This window comes from Chrysemys picta, chromosome 16 (genome assembly GCF_011386835.1).
Source record: "Chrysemys picta bellii isolate R12L10 chromosome 16, ASM1138683v2, whole genome shotgun sequence".
NCBI classification, from domain to species: Eukaryota; Metazoa; Chordata; order Testudines; family Emydidae; genus Chrysemys; species Chrysemys picta.
The window spans coordinates 11,393,771-11,413,684 of record NC_088806.1 but is presented as its reverse complement, the minus strand read 5'-3'; the positions used below and the strand labels follow the sequence as shown (position 1 = coordinate 11,413,684).

Genomic DNA, 19,914 nt, shown 5'->3' with positions numbered 1-19,914 from the left:
TGGTTCCCCATTTAAGATCACAGTTTTTAATCTATTTAATGTATGCCATGTGTATTTTGTATCTTTCTTGCCTAGTATCAATTTCAGACTAACACTCTTGTAATTAGAGAGGTCATCTCTTTTACACTTTTAAAATATTGGCACAGCATTAGCTTTATTCCTGTCTTATGGAATTTCCCGAGTGTTCCAAGTCCTAATTAAAATCAACATTAACAGTCCATCACGCTCCTCCACCAGCTCTTTCAAAACTCTTGTTATCTGGACCCACTGATTTAAACACATCTAACTTTAATAGATGGTGTTTAACGTCCTCGTGAGTTACTGTTGGAATGGAAAGGCTGTCGGTGTCAACATCTTATGATAAGAGTTACATCATCTGTTTTTCTCCAAATCCAGGAGAGAAATATTTATTGAACACTTTTACCTCTTCTGCATTATTTTTGATAATTCTACCATTTCCATCTAGTAATTTACCACTACCATTGTTAGGATTTATGTTGTACTTAATATACTTTTAAAAACTTCCTTCTTATTGTCATTGATGGATCATTGATTTCTGATAGCTTCCCTTACCAATTTTCTACAATTCTGACCTTCTAACTTATATTCTTTACTATTGACTTCCCCTTTCTTCCATGTATTTTATTTGGAGAGTGTTGGGATTCCTAGCAGGGAGCCACCAGCAGGGTCCAGAGACAGCCCCATCTCCTATATCAATCTCTGGCTAGTAGGTAAGTGGTAAATGTGAAAACCCTGCCTCCGTCTGTCAGCTGGGAGACACAAAGGTTCTCTTTCTACCCTCTAATGCTTCCTGGCTGCTCTCGGCAAGGCGGGGTGGGACTCTGTTAACATGTGCCTCCCAGAGCTTCGATTCACCTGGTGCTGCTGTTCTGTGAATAGTGGGGTTGTGAGTGGGGCAGCAGGTACTGAGTGTTGGCCTCTTGCTCTTTCAGGGGCTGGTGACTTTCGAGGAGGTGGCTGTGTATTTCACCAGGGAAGAGTGGGCTCTCCTGCATCCCACTCAGAGAGCCTTCTACAGGGATGTCATGCAGGAGAAGTATGAGACGGTGGTCTTATTGCGTAAGGATTCCCGTCCCCTCAGTTTTTTAGAAGCTGTGGGGTCTCTAAAGAACCTGAGTAGTAATAACTTTATACCTTTATTCATCATACAAGTTTTGACTCATGCATGTCTTTTGTGACAATCAGATGAGCTCCTCTTTTGATAGGAGAGCGTATAATGTTGCCATTCAGGACCCCACAGAGCTGTGGGAGGGGAGGAGAAGGGGGGGGAGTAGATAATTCTGGGGTGCCAGGACATGGGGAGGGTGTGTATAGGATTAGAGCTAAGAAGCAGCAGGGAGGGATGAGGTAGTGAGAGACGAGGAGGGAAGACGAGAAGTTCCCAAGGTGCTGGGAGGTGGTGCCGTCTGAGAGTAATGGGACGAAGGGTAGGGGAGTGTGGTGGAAGGGCACCCAGGAAGTGGGCTGGGTGGGTCCGTGGGAGGGAGGAGAGGTTTGGGGATCTAGAGCTTGGGGGATCCCAGACCTTTAACCCTGAATCCCTATCCAAGCCTTGTTGCTTTAGAGCTTACACTCCAGTTTTATTTCTGTTCAGTTTCACTTAATTGTACATTTCCCCCCCAAATATTATTATTTTAACTCTTGACCGCAGGGTCTACTTACCTTACTGTTCTCGTCAGGGTAGAGTACAGTGTTCGACTGCAGAGAGATCTGTAGTCAATTTGGTGGATCTTTATTAGACCCGTTACGTTGACCACCGGTGGATCGATCTCAGAGCTTTGATCCCGGCTGTAGTGTAGTCCCTGCCCTTAATAACCCATTTATATATGATCACCTCCTTGCCCCTCCATGCATGTTCCAAGCTAATAAGCAATACTCTGATCATGACATTTTACCTCTAGCACGTATAAAATTGCCCACAAGACATGAGAGTAGGTCATAGATCATAAAATCAGGTCGCGGTCAGCAGGAGTGAGAGTTTGGAGAGAGTCTTGTCCCCCCTCCCCCCTTCTGCAGCAGCCACAAGCTGTCTTCCCTCCAGGCTCCTTGGATCTTTGAGCCTGTCCCTCCTAGGTTGCGTGGCCCAGTTCTTGTTTTACGTTCTCCTTTTCTGCAAGTATTAGAGGCTGTTGCTCCTGAATTTTAGTGTTTAATTCCCCAGCCTTCTCCACATGCTGGGGGAGTTTAATTCTCCCTCCCATTACACCTGAGTCACTAGAGTTCTTAATTCCCCAAAATGTGCTTTTGCGATGTCACAGTTCTGGGATAGCGAAGCCTTTGACCTGCCTCCGCGGTCTGCTCAAGCAATGCGCGCTCCTGTATCAGGCCTCTCGCCAGCCACTCTCTATGGGTAGGGACCCACACGCCTCTCCTTTTTGACTAAGGTGTGAGGATTGCAGCTTATCCTCCACTGTGTTCACTGGACTAAGGTCCAGTTCCTGTGCTTTGCTTTCTCTCCAAGGGCTGTGAGCAGTGTGTGTGTGCGATAGAGGTGGGAATTTTGGTGATACTTGTATGATGCCAATACACACCTCTGTTTCCCTCTGTGATTGGTATTGCTATGATTATAAAGAGAAGGAGACATGAGGTGTTTTGTCATGTAGCTGTCATGGGGTGATATGAATGGGTTATTAAGGACTGGCTGGGACCAGCCTACATCAATGGAATACCTGACAGAGACAAGGGAATAATTACCTGTCCATGGGAGGATATCTGCTTGGCTGAGTGAAGCATACATGGACTCATTATGTTTTTGGGAGCCTGAAGAATTGGGCTCACAGACCCAGGAAGCTCTACCGGAGCGAAGACAAATGAACAGTCACAGTGAAAGGAAACCAAAGTGTTTTCTACAGCAGCAGGGCTCAAGGGCATTGGCCAGTATGGACTATATTGTCTTCTTTGCTTCTCTGTCCTAATCTAAGGACTTTCCAATGCTCAGTTGACTAATAAGCTCTGCTATGTTTTAAAAGTCTGCCCAGTGTCACAGCAAACGTTTGCTCTGTGTATTGACTGAGGAACAGTCTCTGACCAGGAGTGTCATTCAGCTGGACCTGCTGGCAGAGCTCACAGGTTGAAATAGGAGTGTTGAAGCCAGAGGCTCAGTCTTAGGCCTGGTCTACACTAGGCGTTTATGTCGAAGTTAGCGCCGTTAAATCGAATTAACCCTGCACCCGTCCACACTGCGATGCTATTTAGTTCGACATAGAGGTCTCTTTAATTCGACTTCTGTACTCCTCCCCGACGAGGGGAGTAGCGCTAAATTCGACATGGCCATGTCGAATTAGGCTAGGTGTGGATGGAAATCGACGCTAATAGCTCCGGGAGCTATCCCACAGTGCACCACTCTGTTGACGCTCTGGACAGCAGTGCGAGCTCGGATGCTCTGACCAGCCACACAGGAAAAGCCCCGGGAAAATTTGAATTTGAATTCCTTTTCCTGTCTGGCCAGTTTGAATCTCATTTCCTGTCTGGACATCGTGGCGAGCACAGCAGCACTGGCAACGATGCAGAGCTCTCCAGCAGTGATGGCCGTGCAGTCTGGGAATAGAAAGAGAGCCCCAGCATGGACTGATCGTGAAGTCTTGGATCTCATCGCTGTGTGGGGCGATGAGTCCGTGCTTTCCGAGCTGCGATCCAAAAGAAGGAATGCAAAGATCTACGAGAAGATCTCTAAAGACATGGCAGAGAGAGGATACAGCCGGGATGCAACGCAGTGCCGCGTGAAAATCAAGGAGCTGAGACAAGGCTACCAGAAGACCAAAGAGGCAAACGGACGCTCCGGATCCCATCCCCAGACATCCTGTTTCTACGAGGCACTGCATTCCATCCTCGGTGCTGCCGCCACCACTACCCCACCAGTGACCGTGGACTCTGAGGATGGGATACTGTCCACGGCCGGTTCCTCAGACATGTTAGGGGACGGGGAAGATGAGGAAGGAGATGAGGAGGGCGAGGCAGTTGGCAGCTCTCACAACGCTGATTTCCCCGACAGCCAGGATCTCTTCATCACCCTTACAGAGATCCCCTACAAAGCGTCCCCAGCCATTACCCCGGACACAGAATCTGGTGAAGGATCAGCCAGTAAGTGTTGTAAACATCTAAACATTTATTTTTAACAAAACAGGAATATTAACAATTAAAAGAATGGGTTGTTCATGATTAGTGTGCCCTAGGCGCTTAACGGTTTAGTAAGGGGCAGTGCAAGTTTTGAAAAGAAATCTAGCAATGTCCGGTTTTCAGTGATTGTCCTGCACAAGCCGCTCTACTGTTTATTCCCTGCTACTGCAGCTACAGTAAAATGCGGTCTATGTGTCCGGGGATAGAGCAGTAATCCTCCTGGGACATCTCGATGAAGCTCTCCTGGAGGTAACTTGAAAGCCGTTGCATGAGGTTCTTGGGGAGAGCGGCCTTATTGGGTCCTCCGAAGTACGACACGTTGCCGCGCCACGAGATTATCAGGTACTCGAGGATCATTGCTCTGCACAGCAGGGCGGCATACGGCCCTGGTCTTTGGAGGCTTTCCCGGAGCATTCTCTCTTTGTCGCTCTCGGAGATCCTCATCAGGGTGATGTCGGCCATGGTGACCTGCTTTTAATTAGGTAGGGGAATGTTAGTGTTGGGACTGCTTTCCCGTTCCTTTACAGAACTGTCACCGCTGGTTTGCAGCCACGCGGTGGAGGCGGGAGAGGGGCAGCCGAAAGGGATCATTCCCGGGTACAGCCGCGAGGGGGTGGGACAGGGGCAGAGTTCCCGCTTGCCGGATTGCTGGCAGCAGGGACTGACATTGATTTAAATGTGAAATGAGGCCAGTGGTAATATAAAAGTTTTAAACTGCCACAAGTGTACGGCTTACCATGTCTGCCTGCAACAGAAATTCCGTTGTGCTGCCTCGCTTCTCAAATGTGCTGTTCAAGACCCCAGGCACTGAATGCGAAGGCCGAGAATTCGACCTTGTGCTGAGTGCGCATGTGAAAGGTGCTGTGCATGGTCTTGTTCACAGAGAAAGACTATGTTCTTTGTTCACAACTACATTTATCTTTCTGAGGAATTCACTCCCTTTTTACCATTTCCACAGCCCCGTCTGCGACTGTCTCAAAACCTAGCCTGGAATCACACTCCCAGAGGCTAGCGCGGATTAGGCGTAGGAAGAAGAGGACACGGGAGGACATGTTCTCTGAGCTTATGGCCTCTTCCCAAGTCCAGGCAGCACAGCAGACCCAGTGGTGGGAGAACTTGACCCGAATGCACCAAGCCAACATGGATCGGGAGGAGAGGTGGCGGCAGGAAGACCAGCAGGCGACTCAAACGCTGCTTGGACTACTGAGGGAGCAAACGGACACGCTCCGGCGCCTTGTGGATGTTCTGCAGGAACGGAGGCAGGAGGACAGAGCCCCGCTGCAGTCCATCTCTAACCGCCCTCCCCCGCCACCAAGTCCCATACCCACCTCACCCAAAGTGCAAAGAAGGAGAGGCGGCAGAGTCCCTGCTAAGTCTCACTCCACCCCTGCAGAGAGCTCTAGTAGCAGAAGGCTCTCATTTCCCAAAATTTGAAAAGTTCTTTCCTTCCCGCCTGACACAAGCCCACGTCCAAGTTTCACCTCCCAATGCCATGTGTAGTTGATAATAAAAAATTCGTTTCTGTTAACTACTGTTTCAATCATGTTCTTTTGGAGGAGGAGGGGAAAGGGGGTTGGAAATTGGACAGGACAGTCTCCTTTGGCAGGGTACATAGTCGGGGGCAGGCACAGCAGCAGGGCACATACACAGTGCAGTGATGCAGTGACTAGTTGCCCCGGTTAGTCTGGGAGGTTGTTTTGATGTAATGTTGCGGGGGGGGTGGGTTGCTCTGTGACTTTGTGGCGGGGGAGGGCAGTTACAGATCTTAAGCGCCGGTCCTTAGACAGGATCACAGAGCCACACAGCATGGGATCTGTAACCGTCCTCCCCCTGCCACAAAGTCAAATAGACCTCCCATACACACAGTCCCGATCAGGAGGGTTGACAGGCTCCGTTGAAACAAGCATCCCACCGCAGCGGAGCCTGTCAATCCTTGAGTTTAGAAGCTGCATTCGCGTCACAACACTAGACCCGCCCCGCACCACAGTCTGCGTCCCAGTTTTAAAAAATTCCCGCGAAAACAGTATTAAAGAAAACGGTGTGCTTTAACAAAGTAGAACTATTTTTATTTCGACACGTGTGTTGGAGGGGGGGTGAAGGGGGTATGTAACTGGATAGGATAGTCAACATTACCTGGGTAAAGAAACGGGGGCAGGTTTAGCTTCTCAGTACACAAACTATAAAATCACAGGTTACCCTGCTCACTCAGGAACTTTGCTTTCAAAGCCTCCCGGATGCACAGCGCTTCCCGCTGGTCTCTTCTAATCGCCCGGCTGTCTGGCTGTGAGTAATCACCAGCCAGGCTATTTTCCTCAACCTCCCACCCCGCCATAAAGGTCTCCCCCTTGCTCTCACAGAGATTGTGGAGCACACAGCAAGCTGCTATAACAATGGGGATATTGGTTTCGCTGAGATCACAGCGAGTCAGTAAGCTTCTCCATCTCCCCTTGAGACGGCCAAAAGCACACTCCACCACCATTCTGCACTTGCTCAGCCGGTAGTTGAAGAGTTCTTTTTCAGTGTCCAGGGCGCCAGTATAGGGCTTCATGAGCCAGGGCATTAGTGGGTAGGCTGGGTCCCCGAGGATGACTATAGGCATCTCCACATCCCCAACAGTTATTTTGTGGTCCGGGAAGTAAATACCTTGTTGCAGCCGTCTAAACAGACCAGAGTTCCTGAAAACACGAGCGTCATGAACCTTGCCCGGCCATCCCACGTAGATGTTGGTAAAACGTCCCCTGTGGTCCACCAGTGCTTGCAGCACCATGGAAAAGTATCCCTTTCGGTTAATGTACTGGGTGGCCTGGTGGTCCGGTGCCAGGATAGGGATGTGAGTTCCATCTATGGCCCCACCGCAGTTTGGGAATCCCATCGCTGCGAAGCCATCTATGATCGCCTCCACGTTTCCCAGGGTCACTATCTTTGGCAGCAGTACATCAACGATTGCCTTCGCTACTTGCATCACAACAACCCCCACGGTAGATTTGCCCACCCCAAACTGGTTCGCGACTGACCGGTAGCTGTCTGGCGTTGCAATCTTCCACAGGGCTATGGCCACTCGCTTCTGTACACTCAGTGCAGCTCGCAACCGGGTGTCACTGCGCTTCAGGGCAGGGGACAGCAACTCACAAAGTTCCAGGAAAGTTCCCTTCCGCATGCGAAAGTTTCGCAGCCACTGGGATTCATCCCAGACCTGCAGCACTATGCGGTCCCACCACTCAGTGCTTGTTTCCCGTGCCCAGAATCGCCGTTCCACGGCATCAACATGACCCATTGCCACTGTGATGTCCTCGGCGCTGGGTCGCCTGCTTTCTGACAGGTCTGTGCTACTCTCAGACTTCAGGACATCACCGCGGTGCCGTAGCCTCCTTGCCTGACTTTTCTGCATCTGCCTCAGGGAAACCTTTATGATAAGCTGCGAGACGTTGAGAGTGGCCACAACTGCAGCGATGGTCGCAGCGGGCTCCATGCTCGGAGTACAGTGGCGTCTGCGCTGTCAATGACTGGAAAAGCGCGCGAACTGTTTTCCCGCCGGCGCTTTCAGGGAGGGAGGGCGGGAGTGATGGACGGATGACGACAGTTTCCCAAAAGCACCCTCGACTCATTTTGTTACCCAGAAGGCATTGCCGGCTACACCCAGAATTCCAATGGGCAGAGGGGACTGCGGGAACTGTGGGATAGCTGACCACAGTGCACCGCTTCGAATGTCGACGCTATCACCGTTAGTGTGGACGCACAAAGTCGAATTACTGTCCTTAGTGTGGACACACACGTTCGACTTTGCAATATCGATTACAAAAATTCGATGCAAGTAAAATCGAACTACTCTCGTAGTGTAGACAAGGCCTCAGATGTTGAAGCTACGTGGCCTATTCTTGTGGAAGAGTGGGACCCCTTGGAGGTCTAGTGCACTCAGGGGGCACCTCCCAAGGACTGTTTAAAAGCCAGGGCATTGCACAGATCCTATGGATCCATGACAGTATGCCAGTGTGCCTTCTTTGGAAAAGATATAAAAACAAGAAAAGGATCTAAATGTGTATTTACCATCGCCCCCTCATCGGTCCTCGTGGGAATCCCTGATCGGTTCCAAAGTGTATTAAAATCTTCTTTAAAGGCTTACCTCTTTGTTATCAGGGCCTGTCAGTTTTGTTAGCGGGCTTTCCCTTCACCCTCCCACTTGCCTGGTTCTTGTCACACAGACAGCAAGCAGCAAAAGACCAGAAGTCCGAAGCACAGAGAATGCGATGTTTATTGGGTTTAGTTTCCAAGCAGGCATATTCCGAAGCCCTTCACACCAGTCGGGCTTATCTCTATACGCGATAGTCTGTTCTCCAGTGTTCCCTTCCCAGCTCTGATGCCGCAGAGCATTTTCCTCGTGTCCCCCTTCCCAGCTCTGATGCCACAGAGCCTTGCCTTTGTCCCCATTCCCTGTTCCCTTTCCCCCTCTTAACAAACATTGATGCCAATTTCCCTTCCCCCTCCTGTTTGACCCTGTTTATATAATAATATTCTCAGCTATACCTTAACCAGTCATTGTACTGAAATTTAACTAACGAATTCTAACATATTGTCACATAATTTTCTAACCAATTATATCCCAATACCCTAATTAACTTACACCTAGCAAAATTAATTATACAGCAGACAGAAACAATTAGAGAACCACACTGATTGACAATGTCAAAGCGGTGGCCATAAAGATAAAACTATACGGAAATGAGGGTTTCACAACCACAACCATTGATAAGTGATTTCTTGCCAGACAGGATGCTATCAAACTAAGTTTTCTTTAACCATCTTAAGGTCTGTTTCTTTATCAGGTGGTGATGGGCGCTATCGGGACAGGATTGTCTTCCCAACAGCCCAATAGCCCCTTATTTCAGTGTGACTGGTTTGGGATGTGAGGATGTGACCCTACGCTTCCGAGCTTATGGCTGCCTCTGCTGCTTAGCCAAAGGCCTTAGCCTGAGAACAAGGCCTCAGACTATCCTAGTGAGAGAAGGCCCAGACACAGGTGGACTGTGATTTTGATTCTTTGTTTTTATACCCCAGTAACTAGCTAAGTGATAAAAATACACCTAAGTTCTTAAAGTACAGGCTTTACAGGTAGGCCTGAATATCTCTATTCTGACAGTGGGTTCTACCTCTTCCCCCATTCTGTGTCCGTCTTGTCTATTTTGATTGTAAATTCTTCAAGGCATGGACCAGCTACTATTCTGGGTTTGAAATTTGCCTAGCACAGTGGGGACCCGCTGTTAGTTGGTCCTGAGGTACTAAGGTAATAAATATGATTTATTATAATAATAACTCTCCTGCCACTTTGAGCCAAGGAAGGTGGCTTTGGGATGTTACTGCTTAAAAATGAGCTGGGTTAAAACCATGGAATATTCTTTATGCGAAGTATCCCATAAATTCCACTGACCTCCCTTGTTTTCTTTGAATGTAGTAGAGTTTCCAGTTTCCAAACCTGATGCGAACTCACAGCTGGAACGAGGGGAGGAGCCGTGGATCTTGGACCTCCAGGGCTCTGAGAAAGAAGAGCTTCCGAGAGGTGAGAAATTAGTTAAACAAACTCAACAACTGTTTGGGAATACAGGAAACATTTGGGATGCCCTACAAAGACCCTGTGAGCTCTCCCAAGTTTAGGATTGTTCCCTGCAGATGTGGAATCATTATGGCGGATGTCACTCATGGATTCCCTCCTATTCTGACTGACAACTGGCAGCAGATCCCTTCCCGATCTCGCTTTTCCCTGAGTGTTCTGGTGAGATGCGGACCAAAACTGATCTCTTCCTTTCTCCTCTGGGGAAGGGTTGGAGAAAATCAGCTCCTGATAGGTTTGATCTCTCCCACACATATTTTGGTTTGTTCATACCTTTTTCCATTCCTCTCTCTGAGATTTCCTTTCTTTCTGGTACAGGGAGTGACCTATGTCTGGATTCTCTTTGTCTCCCATTCAGGTGATGGGATGGTGAGTGAGAATGAGGAGAAACCCCAGCAGGAAGATGTTGAGCAAGTAAAACCACATGGAATGTTATCAGGAAGATCCAAAGGGAATGTTTCCGGGAGTTGTGCACTCCGAGGAAAAGCAAAAGCCTGTGAGACTCAGGACAGGCCAGAGGAAAACTTCAGTAGCCACTCAGACCTTACAACACGCGACAGAATCAACTTGGAAGAGACACGCTACACATGCCATGAGTGCGGGAAAAGCTTCAATTTGAACGCTGCCCTTATCACACATCACACAATCTACACAGGTGAGAAACTTTATGAATGCTCTGAGTGTGGGAAACGCTTCAATCAGAGCTCTACCCTGAGTACACATAGGAGAATCCACAGAGGAGAGATGCCCTACAAGTGCTCTGAGTGCGGGAAAAGCTTCAGTCGGAGCTCACACCTTATCAGACATCAGAGAATCCACTCAGGAGAGAAGCCCTACACGTGCTCTGAGTGCGGGAAAAGCTTCAATCAGAGCTCTGCCCTTATCACACATCAGAGAATCCACACAGGGGACACGCCCTACACATGCTCTGAGTGCGGGAAAAGCTTCAGTCGGAGCTCGGCCCTTATCACACATCAGAGTATCCACACAGGGGAGACGCCCTACATATGCTCTCAGTGCGGGAAAAGCTTCAGTCGGAGCTCTTCCCTTATCACACATCAGAGAATCCACACAGGTGAGAGGCCCTACACATGCTACGAGTGTGGGAAAAGCTTCAATCGGAGCTCAAACCTTACCATACATCAGAGAATCCACACAGGAGAGAAACCCTACACATGCACTGACTGCGGGAAAAGTTTCAGTCAGAGCTGTGCCCTGAGCGCACATAGGAGAATCCACACTGGTGAAAAACCATATAGATGCTCTGAGTGCGGGAAAAGCTTCAATCACAGCTCTGCCCTGAGCACGCATAGGAGAATCCACACAGGAGAGAGGCCCTACCCATGCTCTGAGTGTGGAAAAATCTTCAGTCAGAGCTCACACCTTATCACACATCAGAGAATTCACACAGGGGACACACCCTACACATGCTCTGAGTGCGGGAAAAGTTTCAGTCAGAGCTCTGCCTTTATCACACATCAGAGAATCCACACAGGGGACACGCCCTACACATGCTCTGAGTGCGGGAAAAGCTTCAGTCGGAGCTCTGCCCTTATCACACATCAGAGAATCCACACAGGGGACACGCCCTACACATGCTCAGAGTGTGGGAAAAGCTTCAATCAGAGCTCAAACCTTATTAAACATCAGAGAATCCACATGGGCGAGAACTGTAATAAATCCCTTGACTAGACCTGGCCAAAGGGTATCTCTAAACTACGGGATTAATCTGAATTTACGGAATTCGAATTTTGGAAACAGATTGTATAAAGCCGAATGTATGCAGCCAGACTAAGCACATTAATTCAGCGGTGTGCATCCATGTACCAGGGATAGCGTCGATTTCCGGAGCGTTGCACTGTGGGTAGTTATCCCATAGCTATCCCATAGTTCCCGCAGTCTCCCCCACCCATTGGAATTCTGGGTTGAGATCCCAGTGCCTGATGGGGCAAAAAACATTGTCGCAGGTTGTTCTGGGTATAGCCTCACCCCTCCCTCCATAAAAGCAATGGCAGACAACCGTTATGCACCTTTTTTCCTGGGTGAACAGAGCAGACGCCATACCACTGCAAGCATGGAGCCCGCTCAGCTCAAGACAGCAGTTATGAACATTGTAAACACCTCGCGCATTATCGTGCAGTTTATGCTGAACCAGGAAGAGAAATACGAGGCAAGGAGGAGGCAGCAACAGCAGCGCGGCGACGAGAGTGATGAGGACATGGACATGGACACACACTTCTCTCAAACCGCGGGTCCCGGCGCTTTGGAGATCATGTTGTTGATGGGGCAGGTTCTATTCGTGGAATGCCGATTCTTGGCCCAGGAAACAAGCAGAGACTGGTGGGCCAGCGTAGTGTTGCAGCCGTGGGAAGATTCCCAGTGGCTGCGAAACTTTCGCATGCGTAAGGACACTTTCATGGAACTTTGTGACTTGTTATCCCCTGCCCTGAAGCGCCAGAATACCAGGATGAGAGCAGCCCTCACAGTTGAGAAACGAGTGGCGATAGCCCTGTGGAAGCTTGCAATGCCAGACAGCTACCGGTCAGTCGGGAATCAATTTGGAGTGGGCAAATCTACTGTGGGGGCTGCTGTCATGCAAGTAGCCAAAGCAATCACTGAGCTGCTGCTACGAAAGGTAGTGACTCTGGGAAATGTGCAGGCCATAGTGGGTGGCTTTGCTGCAATGGGATTGCCTAACTGTGGTGGGGCGATAGATGGAACCCATATACCTACCTTGGCACTGGAGCACCAGGGTACCCAGTACATAAACCGCAAGGGGTACTTTTCAATGGTGCTGCAAGCACTGGTGGATCACAGGGGACGTTTCACCAACGTGGGCTGGCCAGGAAGGGTTCATGACGCCCTCGTCTTCAGGAACACTACTCTCTTTAAACAGCTGCAGTAAGGGACTTACTTACCGGACCAGAAAATAACCATTGGGGATGTTGAAATGCCTATAGTTATCCTTGGGGACCCAGCCTACCCCTTAATGCCATAGCTCATGAAGCCATACACAGGCAGCCTGGACAGGAGTCAGGAGCTGTTCAACTACAGGCTGAGCAAGTGCAGAATGGCGGTGGAATGTGCATTTGGTCATTTAAAATGTTGCTGGCGATCGTTAATGACTCGCTCAGACCTCAGCCAAACCAATATCCCCATTGTTATTGCTGTGTGCTCCACAATCTCTGTGAGAGTAAGGAGGAGACATTTATGGCGGGGTGGGAGGCTGAGGCAAATCGCCTGGCTGCTGATTACGCACAGCCAGACACCAGGGCGATTAGAAGAGCACACCAGGAAGCGCGGTGCATCAGAGAAGCTTTGAAAACCAGTTTCATGATTGGCCAGGCTACCGTGTGAAAGTTCTGTTTGTTTCTCCTTCATGAAAACCCGCCCCCTTTATTTACTCATTCTCTGTAGGCAACCCACCCTCCCCCTTCGATCACAGCTTGCTTTCAAAGCAAATAAAGTCACTATTGTTTTAAAATCATGTATTCTTTATTAATTGATTATAAAAAGAGGGAGAGAACTGAGAAGGTAGCCTGGGTTGGGTTTGGGAGGAGGATTGGAGGGAAGGAAAAGGCCACTAAAAAAAGGTTAAAATAATGACAGCCTTTTGCTTGGGCTGTCCACTGGGGTGGAATGGGAGGGTGCACGGAGCCTTCCCCCCCCCCCACGTTCTTACACGTCTGGGTGAGGAGGCTATGGAACATGGTGAGGGGGGAGGGTGGTTATACAGGGTCTGCAGCGGCAGTCTGTGATCTTGCTGCCATTCCTAAAGCTCCACCAGACGCCGGAGCGTGTCTGTTTGCTCACGCAGCAGCCCCAGCGTTGCATCCTGCCTCCTCTGATCTTCCTGCCGCCACCTCTCATCTCGAGCGTCCCTCATGTCCTCATGTTGGTCCCTCCTGTCCTCACATTCACTGGCATCTTTCCTATACTTTGAAACCGTGTCCTTCCACTCATTCAGATGAGCTCTTTCATTGCGGGTGGATTCCATGATTTCCGCGAACATCTCCTCTTGCGTCCTCTTTTTCCGACGCCTTATCTGAGATAGCCTGCTAGCACTGAATCCTCTCCCCATATAGCGATCAGATCCAGTACCTCCCGTACGGTCCATGCTGGTGCTCTTTTTCGATTATCAGCCTGCATGGTTACCTGTGCTGATGAGCTCTCTGTGGTCACCTGTGCTCTCCTATGCTGGGCAAACAGGAAATGAAATTCAAATGTTCGCGGGGCTTTTCCTGTCTACCTGGCCAGTGCATCTGAGTTCAGATTGCTGTCCAGAGCGGTCATAATGGTGCACTGTGGGATAGCTCCCGGAGGCCAATACCATGGAATTACGGCCACGCTAACCCTAATTCGAAATGACAGTATCTATTTTGGCGCTATATCTCTCATCGGGGAGGAGTACAGAAATCGATTTTAAAATTTTATTTTGAAAGAAATGGCTTCGTTGTGTGGACGGGTGCAGGGTTAATTCGATTTAGCACTGCTAAATTCGAATTAAACTCATAGTGTAGACCAGGCCCAAGAGTTGGTTTTTTTAAAAAAAACATCTTATATGTTAATTCCCACGTAGTGATTTTTGCACCATATTCACCGTGGTCTCTCAGCTCCACCAGATGAGTTGCCTGCTTCTGCCTTTTGCTGCTCACCTTATTTGGGGTCAGCCCTGTGATCATTTCTAGCAATTCCTTTCCTTTCGAGTCGTAGGAGTGTGTCCCCCTCCAGTCAGGAATGTTCATCCGCTCCAGGTGGGAGAGAGGTTTGATCCCAACAAGCTACACTGAGGAAAAAACCACCTGTGCCTTACGTCCACTAGGACTGTACATGGCATTGGCTGCTCAAGTTAGTGATCTTGGTGTAAAAAGACAATTCTAGTTGTAGAGCAAATGCAGCCCAGGTTCAGTGGTTGGCATTAGGTTTCCCCTTGACCTGACCTAAACAAACTCTGAACATCACGGTTATACTCTTCCCCCATTTCAAAGCAATTGTTAGTCATCAAGTTCCCCCTTCGGGAACAAATTGTTTCATTCCCAGTTGCTCGCATGTTGCTTCAGGTTGTGCTGCAGAGCAGATATTTTTACTACCATTTTCCTCACTTAAAATTTATTGAACTATAGCAAAGAGCAGGAACAGGGCAGGGATAGGGAAGAATGTTATTTCACCCTCTTTAACAACAGAAGAAGATAGGGTAAGTCAGAGGGATTCCCTTATTCCCCGTCACCATCCCAATCCCCCTGTTGTTCAATTGGTTAGGTCAATATTTTTTCTAAAGGGCTGGGAAGAGGATTCCCTAGTAAATGACTTGGAACTAAGCAAAATACCCATACATTGGGCTTCCAAAGCAGTTGTGGCACGGGCTCTGCAGGAGGTCGCTCCTGAAGACATCTCCTTCCTAATCAGGTGCATGTTGCCTATTATTTGGGAAAGGCAATCCCTATCTAGGTAAAGATGGGGAAAATGCAAGTGATATTTCTCTTCAGCTCACCCCTGGGAGATGCTGCAAATATGTAGAAAATGAAATCCATGTTGAATGTGATATAGCTGCAGAAAGATACCTATTTTTAATAGACACCTGACATTTGGTGTCTTACAGGGATTCTAAGCAGCACCTGAATTTAGTCTCTAATTTAAATCTGTGCCACCAGATTAAAGAAGTAAAAGGGCATAGTTGAGTGAATTATACCTCACTGTCGCTACTGATATGTTGTGTGGTTGGTGAAGAATCCTACGCCAGAGAAGTGTAAAATTACTCCAAGTAAGGTTAAAGATTTCACAAGAACTCGGGTAGAAATTGCAGGTACTGGTGGTTGATTTTCACCCCAGAGATGGAAGCTAGTTTACCTGTGGCCCAGGTAAACTATTTTTAGAACCCTGCTCCCTAGTTAAGTGGCATTGGTCACACACCTGAAGATGCCATGATTAAATCGGGCACAACTGTCTTTTACCATTTGGATCCAAAGTTTCATTAATCACAGAGAGAAACAGCTGATTCCTTCAGAGCCATTCTATGCCTCTTTCTCCGAATCTGGCTGCCTTGTTGAACAAGAAGCAGTTCCATGCTCGGAAAATGATGGTAGCCAATGAGGGAATGTATTAGATTCCAAGTTCAGATGGCAGGATACATGAATGCTGAGTCCAGAGTCTGTGGTTTGGTCTCTTAGATTTGCTATTAAGTCTAATGCATTTGTATCAGTTCTCCTCCTGCTGCTACTTTGAAAGATTAGAAAGTGTGAAAATAGAGCACAGGTGGTTTTTCTCATGATGCAGCCTTCCCACGTAGTGTGAGACCCCCTTCCACCCAGACTTCTTGGAGAAGACCCAGGGAGCAATGAATTCACAGAAATGGAAGGCTCCTAGGTTATTGTAGAATGTGACTTCACACAAAGCTCACTGGGTGGAAATGGGAATTAAGAGAAAACTGCCCTATCAGTTTATATTTTCTAATCGTTAAATAAGTTGTTACCACCGACAATGAAATTAAACATGAAGTTATTTAGTGTAACGGAAGAGACTGATTATGTGACAACTTTCAGTGTTACAATATAATTCAGGTTTTCTTCCAGTACTCTCCCTGCCCCCTCCTACTACATAGGAAATGGAGGCTAATCCTGAAATTAAAACCTCACTCCAAAGGAATTAGAGTAGGGGAATATGTGAGAGAAATAGCATGTACGAGAATAGAGACGCAGTATAGACTGTAATTATTTCTATTTCAAATTGAATTTATTTTGATAAATTTTAAATCTTCTGTTAAGAGGAAAATTACTTGAGACAAGATTTGGAACCTTTTACCCAGTTAGAGGGTAACAGTCACAGAGTTCTCCAGGTCTCTTGTTTGCAAAGCAAAGATGTCACATCAGGCAGGAGATGTCCAAATCTAAAATGGTGATGGATGTGTGATGGTAGCTTTTCTGGGTTGGTTTTTAGGGGGTTGGTTTTTTAATGTAATTTTTGTTTTGTTTTTGCAACCAGTTATTTTTGTAAGTGCTGAGGCCCCTTTTCCTTTTGAGCACAGCTGTTTAACCTTCAGGCCTGGCTCTGGAAACCTCCCCAAAACTGACCTTGTGTTTCTTTCATGTTTGATATCTTTGGGGTTCGAACATCCACACTACATGCAGTTCACAGCAACAGATACTTTGAGAAAGCTGCTGGGTTAAGCAGGCCTTTTCCAAACTGACATTGGCCCAAAGTCTGCCTCAATTCAGCTGGATTGGGACACGTCTGTATCAAAGGAGTGGTTCACACCTGATTTGTCCTGAGACCTCGGGGGAGGGGTAGTAAGATAGCATAAGGAGGAATTGACAACAATAAAGTTAAAGGTAAGGATGAAAGACCCTCACCTTGCAGGTCAACAAGCCTGTTCTGTTCATTACCTCTGACGCCTCTGGCACTGGTCACTCTTAGGCAGCATACTAGGCTAGATGGATGATTGTGGCTTTCCTCATCTGAAAGCTCTGCAGCCACTGTTTGTCATCCCAGATGTGCATGACGATGTGATCCCAGCACTCAGTGCTTGTTTCCCGAGCCCAAAAGCAGCGTTCCACTGTGGTCAGCACCTCCGTGAATGCCACAAGCAATCTCCTGTCGTAGCTACTCCGTGTGGCAAGATCAATGTTGAACTCCTCTGCCTTTGTAGTTTAAGGAATAACTCCACTGCCACTCATGACATGTAGCATATTCGTCAACAGTGCGGGATCCATTCCTGTAGTACGAAGAGGCAGAATGCGCAGTACACCAACCATTGAAAGATGGTGCCAAATGCGGATGGAGGCGCAGGGATTGCTGGGATGTTAAGCAATGCCTCATGGGACATTGGGACAGGACTCAGGATGTCCTGTGACCCCCTCTGCCTTCTCACAACTCTTAGCAGCAGAAGAGGAAGCGATGCACAGTGCGGTGAACACCGCTGCAAGTGCCGCAAGTGTGAACACGCTATTGCACAGGCAGCTGACAGAGTGAGTTTAAACTGCAGCAAGGGAGGTCTAGGTTGGACATTAGGAAAAAGTTCCTAACTGTCAGGGTGGTTAAACACTGAAACAAATTGCCTAGGGACGTTGTGGAATCTCCGTCTCTGGAGATATTTAATAGTAGGTTAGATAAATGTCTATCAGGGATGGTCTAGACAGTATTTGGTCGTGCCATGCGGGCAGGGGACTGGACTCGATGACCTCTCGAGGTCCCTTCCAGTCCTATAATCTATGAATCCCCCCAGCACTCACCTGGAGGAGATACCTAGGGGGCGTCCGGTCCGGTGGGAGACAGGAATCTCGACAGTGTTCCTCACTCACCTGAGCAGCTGCTGGGGCTTCGGTCGGTGAGAGTTTGACCCCGTGATTCCCCCCTAGGTTTGTAATATTGGGTTGGTTTTGTGGTTTTCGGTGGTGTTGCTGTGGGGTTCTAGGGGCGGGCATGGGGGTTTCTGGCAGGGGAGGGAGAAGGTGAAAGGAGGCAAGTGGTGGGTGGGGGACTGACTAGGAGGGACACAGCAAGCGAGCGGAGAGCTAGGGGGTGAAGAGGGGTGTGATGGTGGGGCCGAGCGGGGAGGGGTCGGGTCCTATTTTACTGCTGTGATCTGGTCACACTATGTGTGCCATTTCTTCTGCCCCCCCCCCCCCCCAACCTTCCTTTTTGGCCCACAGCTGTTTCGGCGGGGCGGCGCTGGGGAAGCAGGGTTTGTTTCCATGGGCCGGGAGGCACTGGCAGGGGGGGAGGAGGGCACAATTTTATATTAATAAGGAAATATTTTATAAATTTTAATAAAATAAACATTATTGAAGAAAATCAGTTGTACAACTATCAAAACAAGAATTATTTTCCTAATATGAAAGTGAAAATCAGCTAATTAAAATATGATGCAACGTATGTAATATATAATTTTGTTATTATTTATATAGTCATGGAAAGTAAATAATACGTGGAAGAAATGAAAGGGTTCTTTTTAAATGGCTTTCTTTTTTTAGGCATCCCTGCTGGGGCCCCGTCGAAACTGTTCAAATTGGGCCCTGCAGTTCCTAAAGCCGGCCCTGCCGAGAGTTTCAGACCCCTTATCTTAGAAATGTTTTGTTCCTTTTACTCTTCTGTGTCTGTTTCTTTTTATGAACTTGGAGACCTTCCAGCCTTTCTGTTACATTGGGGTGTAACAGTGCGGCTCTATGCGTGTGTGTGTGTGTGTGTGTGTGTGAACACCTCTGAAATCTACAAAGGGAAGATGCTAGGAAGAATAGTTCCCCAAATCTTAGTAGCCTTAAAACTCTGCCCTATGAAATGAGTGAATGCATGCTCCTCACCTATGGAAGCATTGCAAGGAATTGTGCTGTCAGATATGTATTGTTCAGTGAGAGCTGTTGGAACTTCTTTTACCAATGTCTCTCTAAGGTCTGTATGTGTTTTGGGGCGAGAGGGCGAGGAGAAGTATTAGGTACACAATAGTGACATCTAAGGAGAAAACTGTAATTGGTTGTAGGCTAAATGTAAGCAATAATTTGGTTTTGGTGTTGAGATATTCAGCTGGCTAAATCTGGGTTGCACTGCCTGGGTAAAAAGCTCTGATTGGGTTCTGACATCACTAAATATGCACCTGCCTTCTTGGGTTGCTCTTTTAGGGTTTATAAGGGTTGATTTTTCTGCTGTATTAATCTGATGGTTTGACTAAATTGATGACCTGATTCCACTGCAATATCGTTAACTCGTTGAGTTACTGATTTGACCTGAACTTTATCATTGTATTGTTTAACCCTTAGCTGAGTGGTGTCTATAGCAGTGGTTCCCAAACTTTAACAGCCCGCCAACCCCTTTCTCTAAATTGTGAAAGCTCATGTATCCCCTCCTAAAAATGAATATTTCCAGGGTTTTAAATTTAAATTTCCTCAGTGTGATGGATGTGCTTGCTTTCCTCTGCATAGCTCTTTGAAGTCCGGAACCTTTGGAGAAAGTCTCAGGTCTGGTTCATCATCAAGTCTGTTTCTCTATTTCGATTTCAGATGTGCATACGAGGAAAAGGCTTTCTCGCATAAGTATGTTGTTGAAAATGGTAACAAAACTGCAGCAGCTTTTTCTGCCAGAAGGGGGTACTCGTTTCTTAAACTCAGCCAAAAGTTGATCAATGACAGATTTCTGAAACTCCTTTTCAGTTCATAATCACAGGAGATCTCAATCATTTTCTCTTTTTC

At 47.8% G+C, this 19,914-nt stretch overlaps 2 protein-coding genes across 24 annotated transcripts in view; both read left to right on the top strand.

Annotated features, from left to right (window-relative positions):
* LOC101944996 (zinc finger protein OZF-like) overlaps positions 1-17,756 on the top strand; it is a 112,927-nt gene extending 95,171 nt beyond the window's left edge. For 13 of the 23 annotated variants that reach the window (XM_065569443.1, XM_065569449.1, XM_065569454.1 and 10 more), the window contains 2 exons: positions 9,584-9,688; positions 10,098-13,223. In XM_065569443.1, the coding sequence (XP_065425515.1) occupies positions 9,584-9,688; positions 10,098-11,431 (1,439 nt within the window). In that variant the 3' untranslated portion in view covers positions 11,432-13,223. Of the gene's footprint in view, positions 1-952; positions 1,081-8,957; positions 9,152-9,583; positions 9,689-10,097; positions 13,224-17,224 lie in introns of those variants that run through there. The other 10 variants (XM_065569459.1, XM_065569460.1, XM_065569458.1 and 7 more) reach the window with 5 other exon arrangements.
* Positions 3,525-5,665, top strand: LOC135975950 (uncharacterized). Its single transcript, XM_065570099.1, has 2 exons — positions 3,525-4,101; positions 5,096-5,665. Exons 1-2 carry the CDS (start codon positions 3,525-3,527, stop codon positions 5,569-5,571), a joined length of 1,053 nt encoding a protein of 350 aa, XP_065426171.1. The 3' UTR covers positions 5,572-5,665.
* Positions 17,757-19,914: the final 2,158 nt, after the last annotated feature.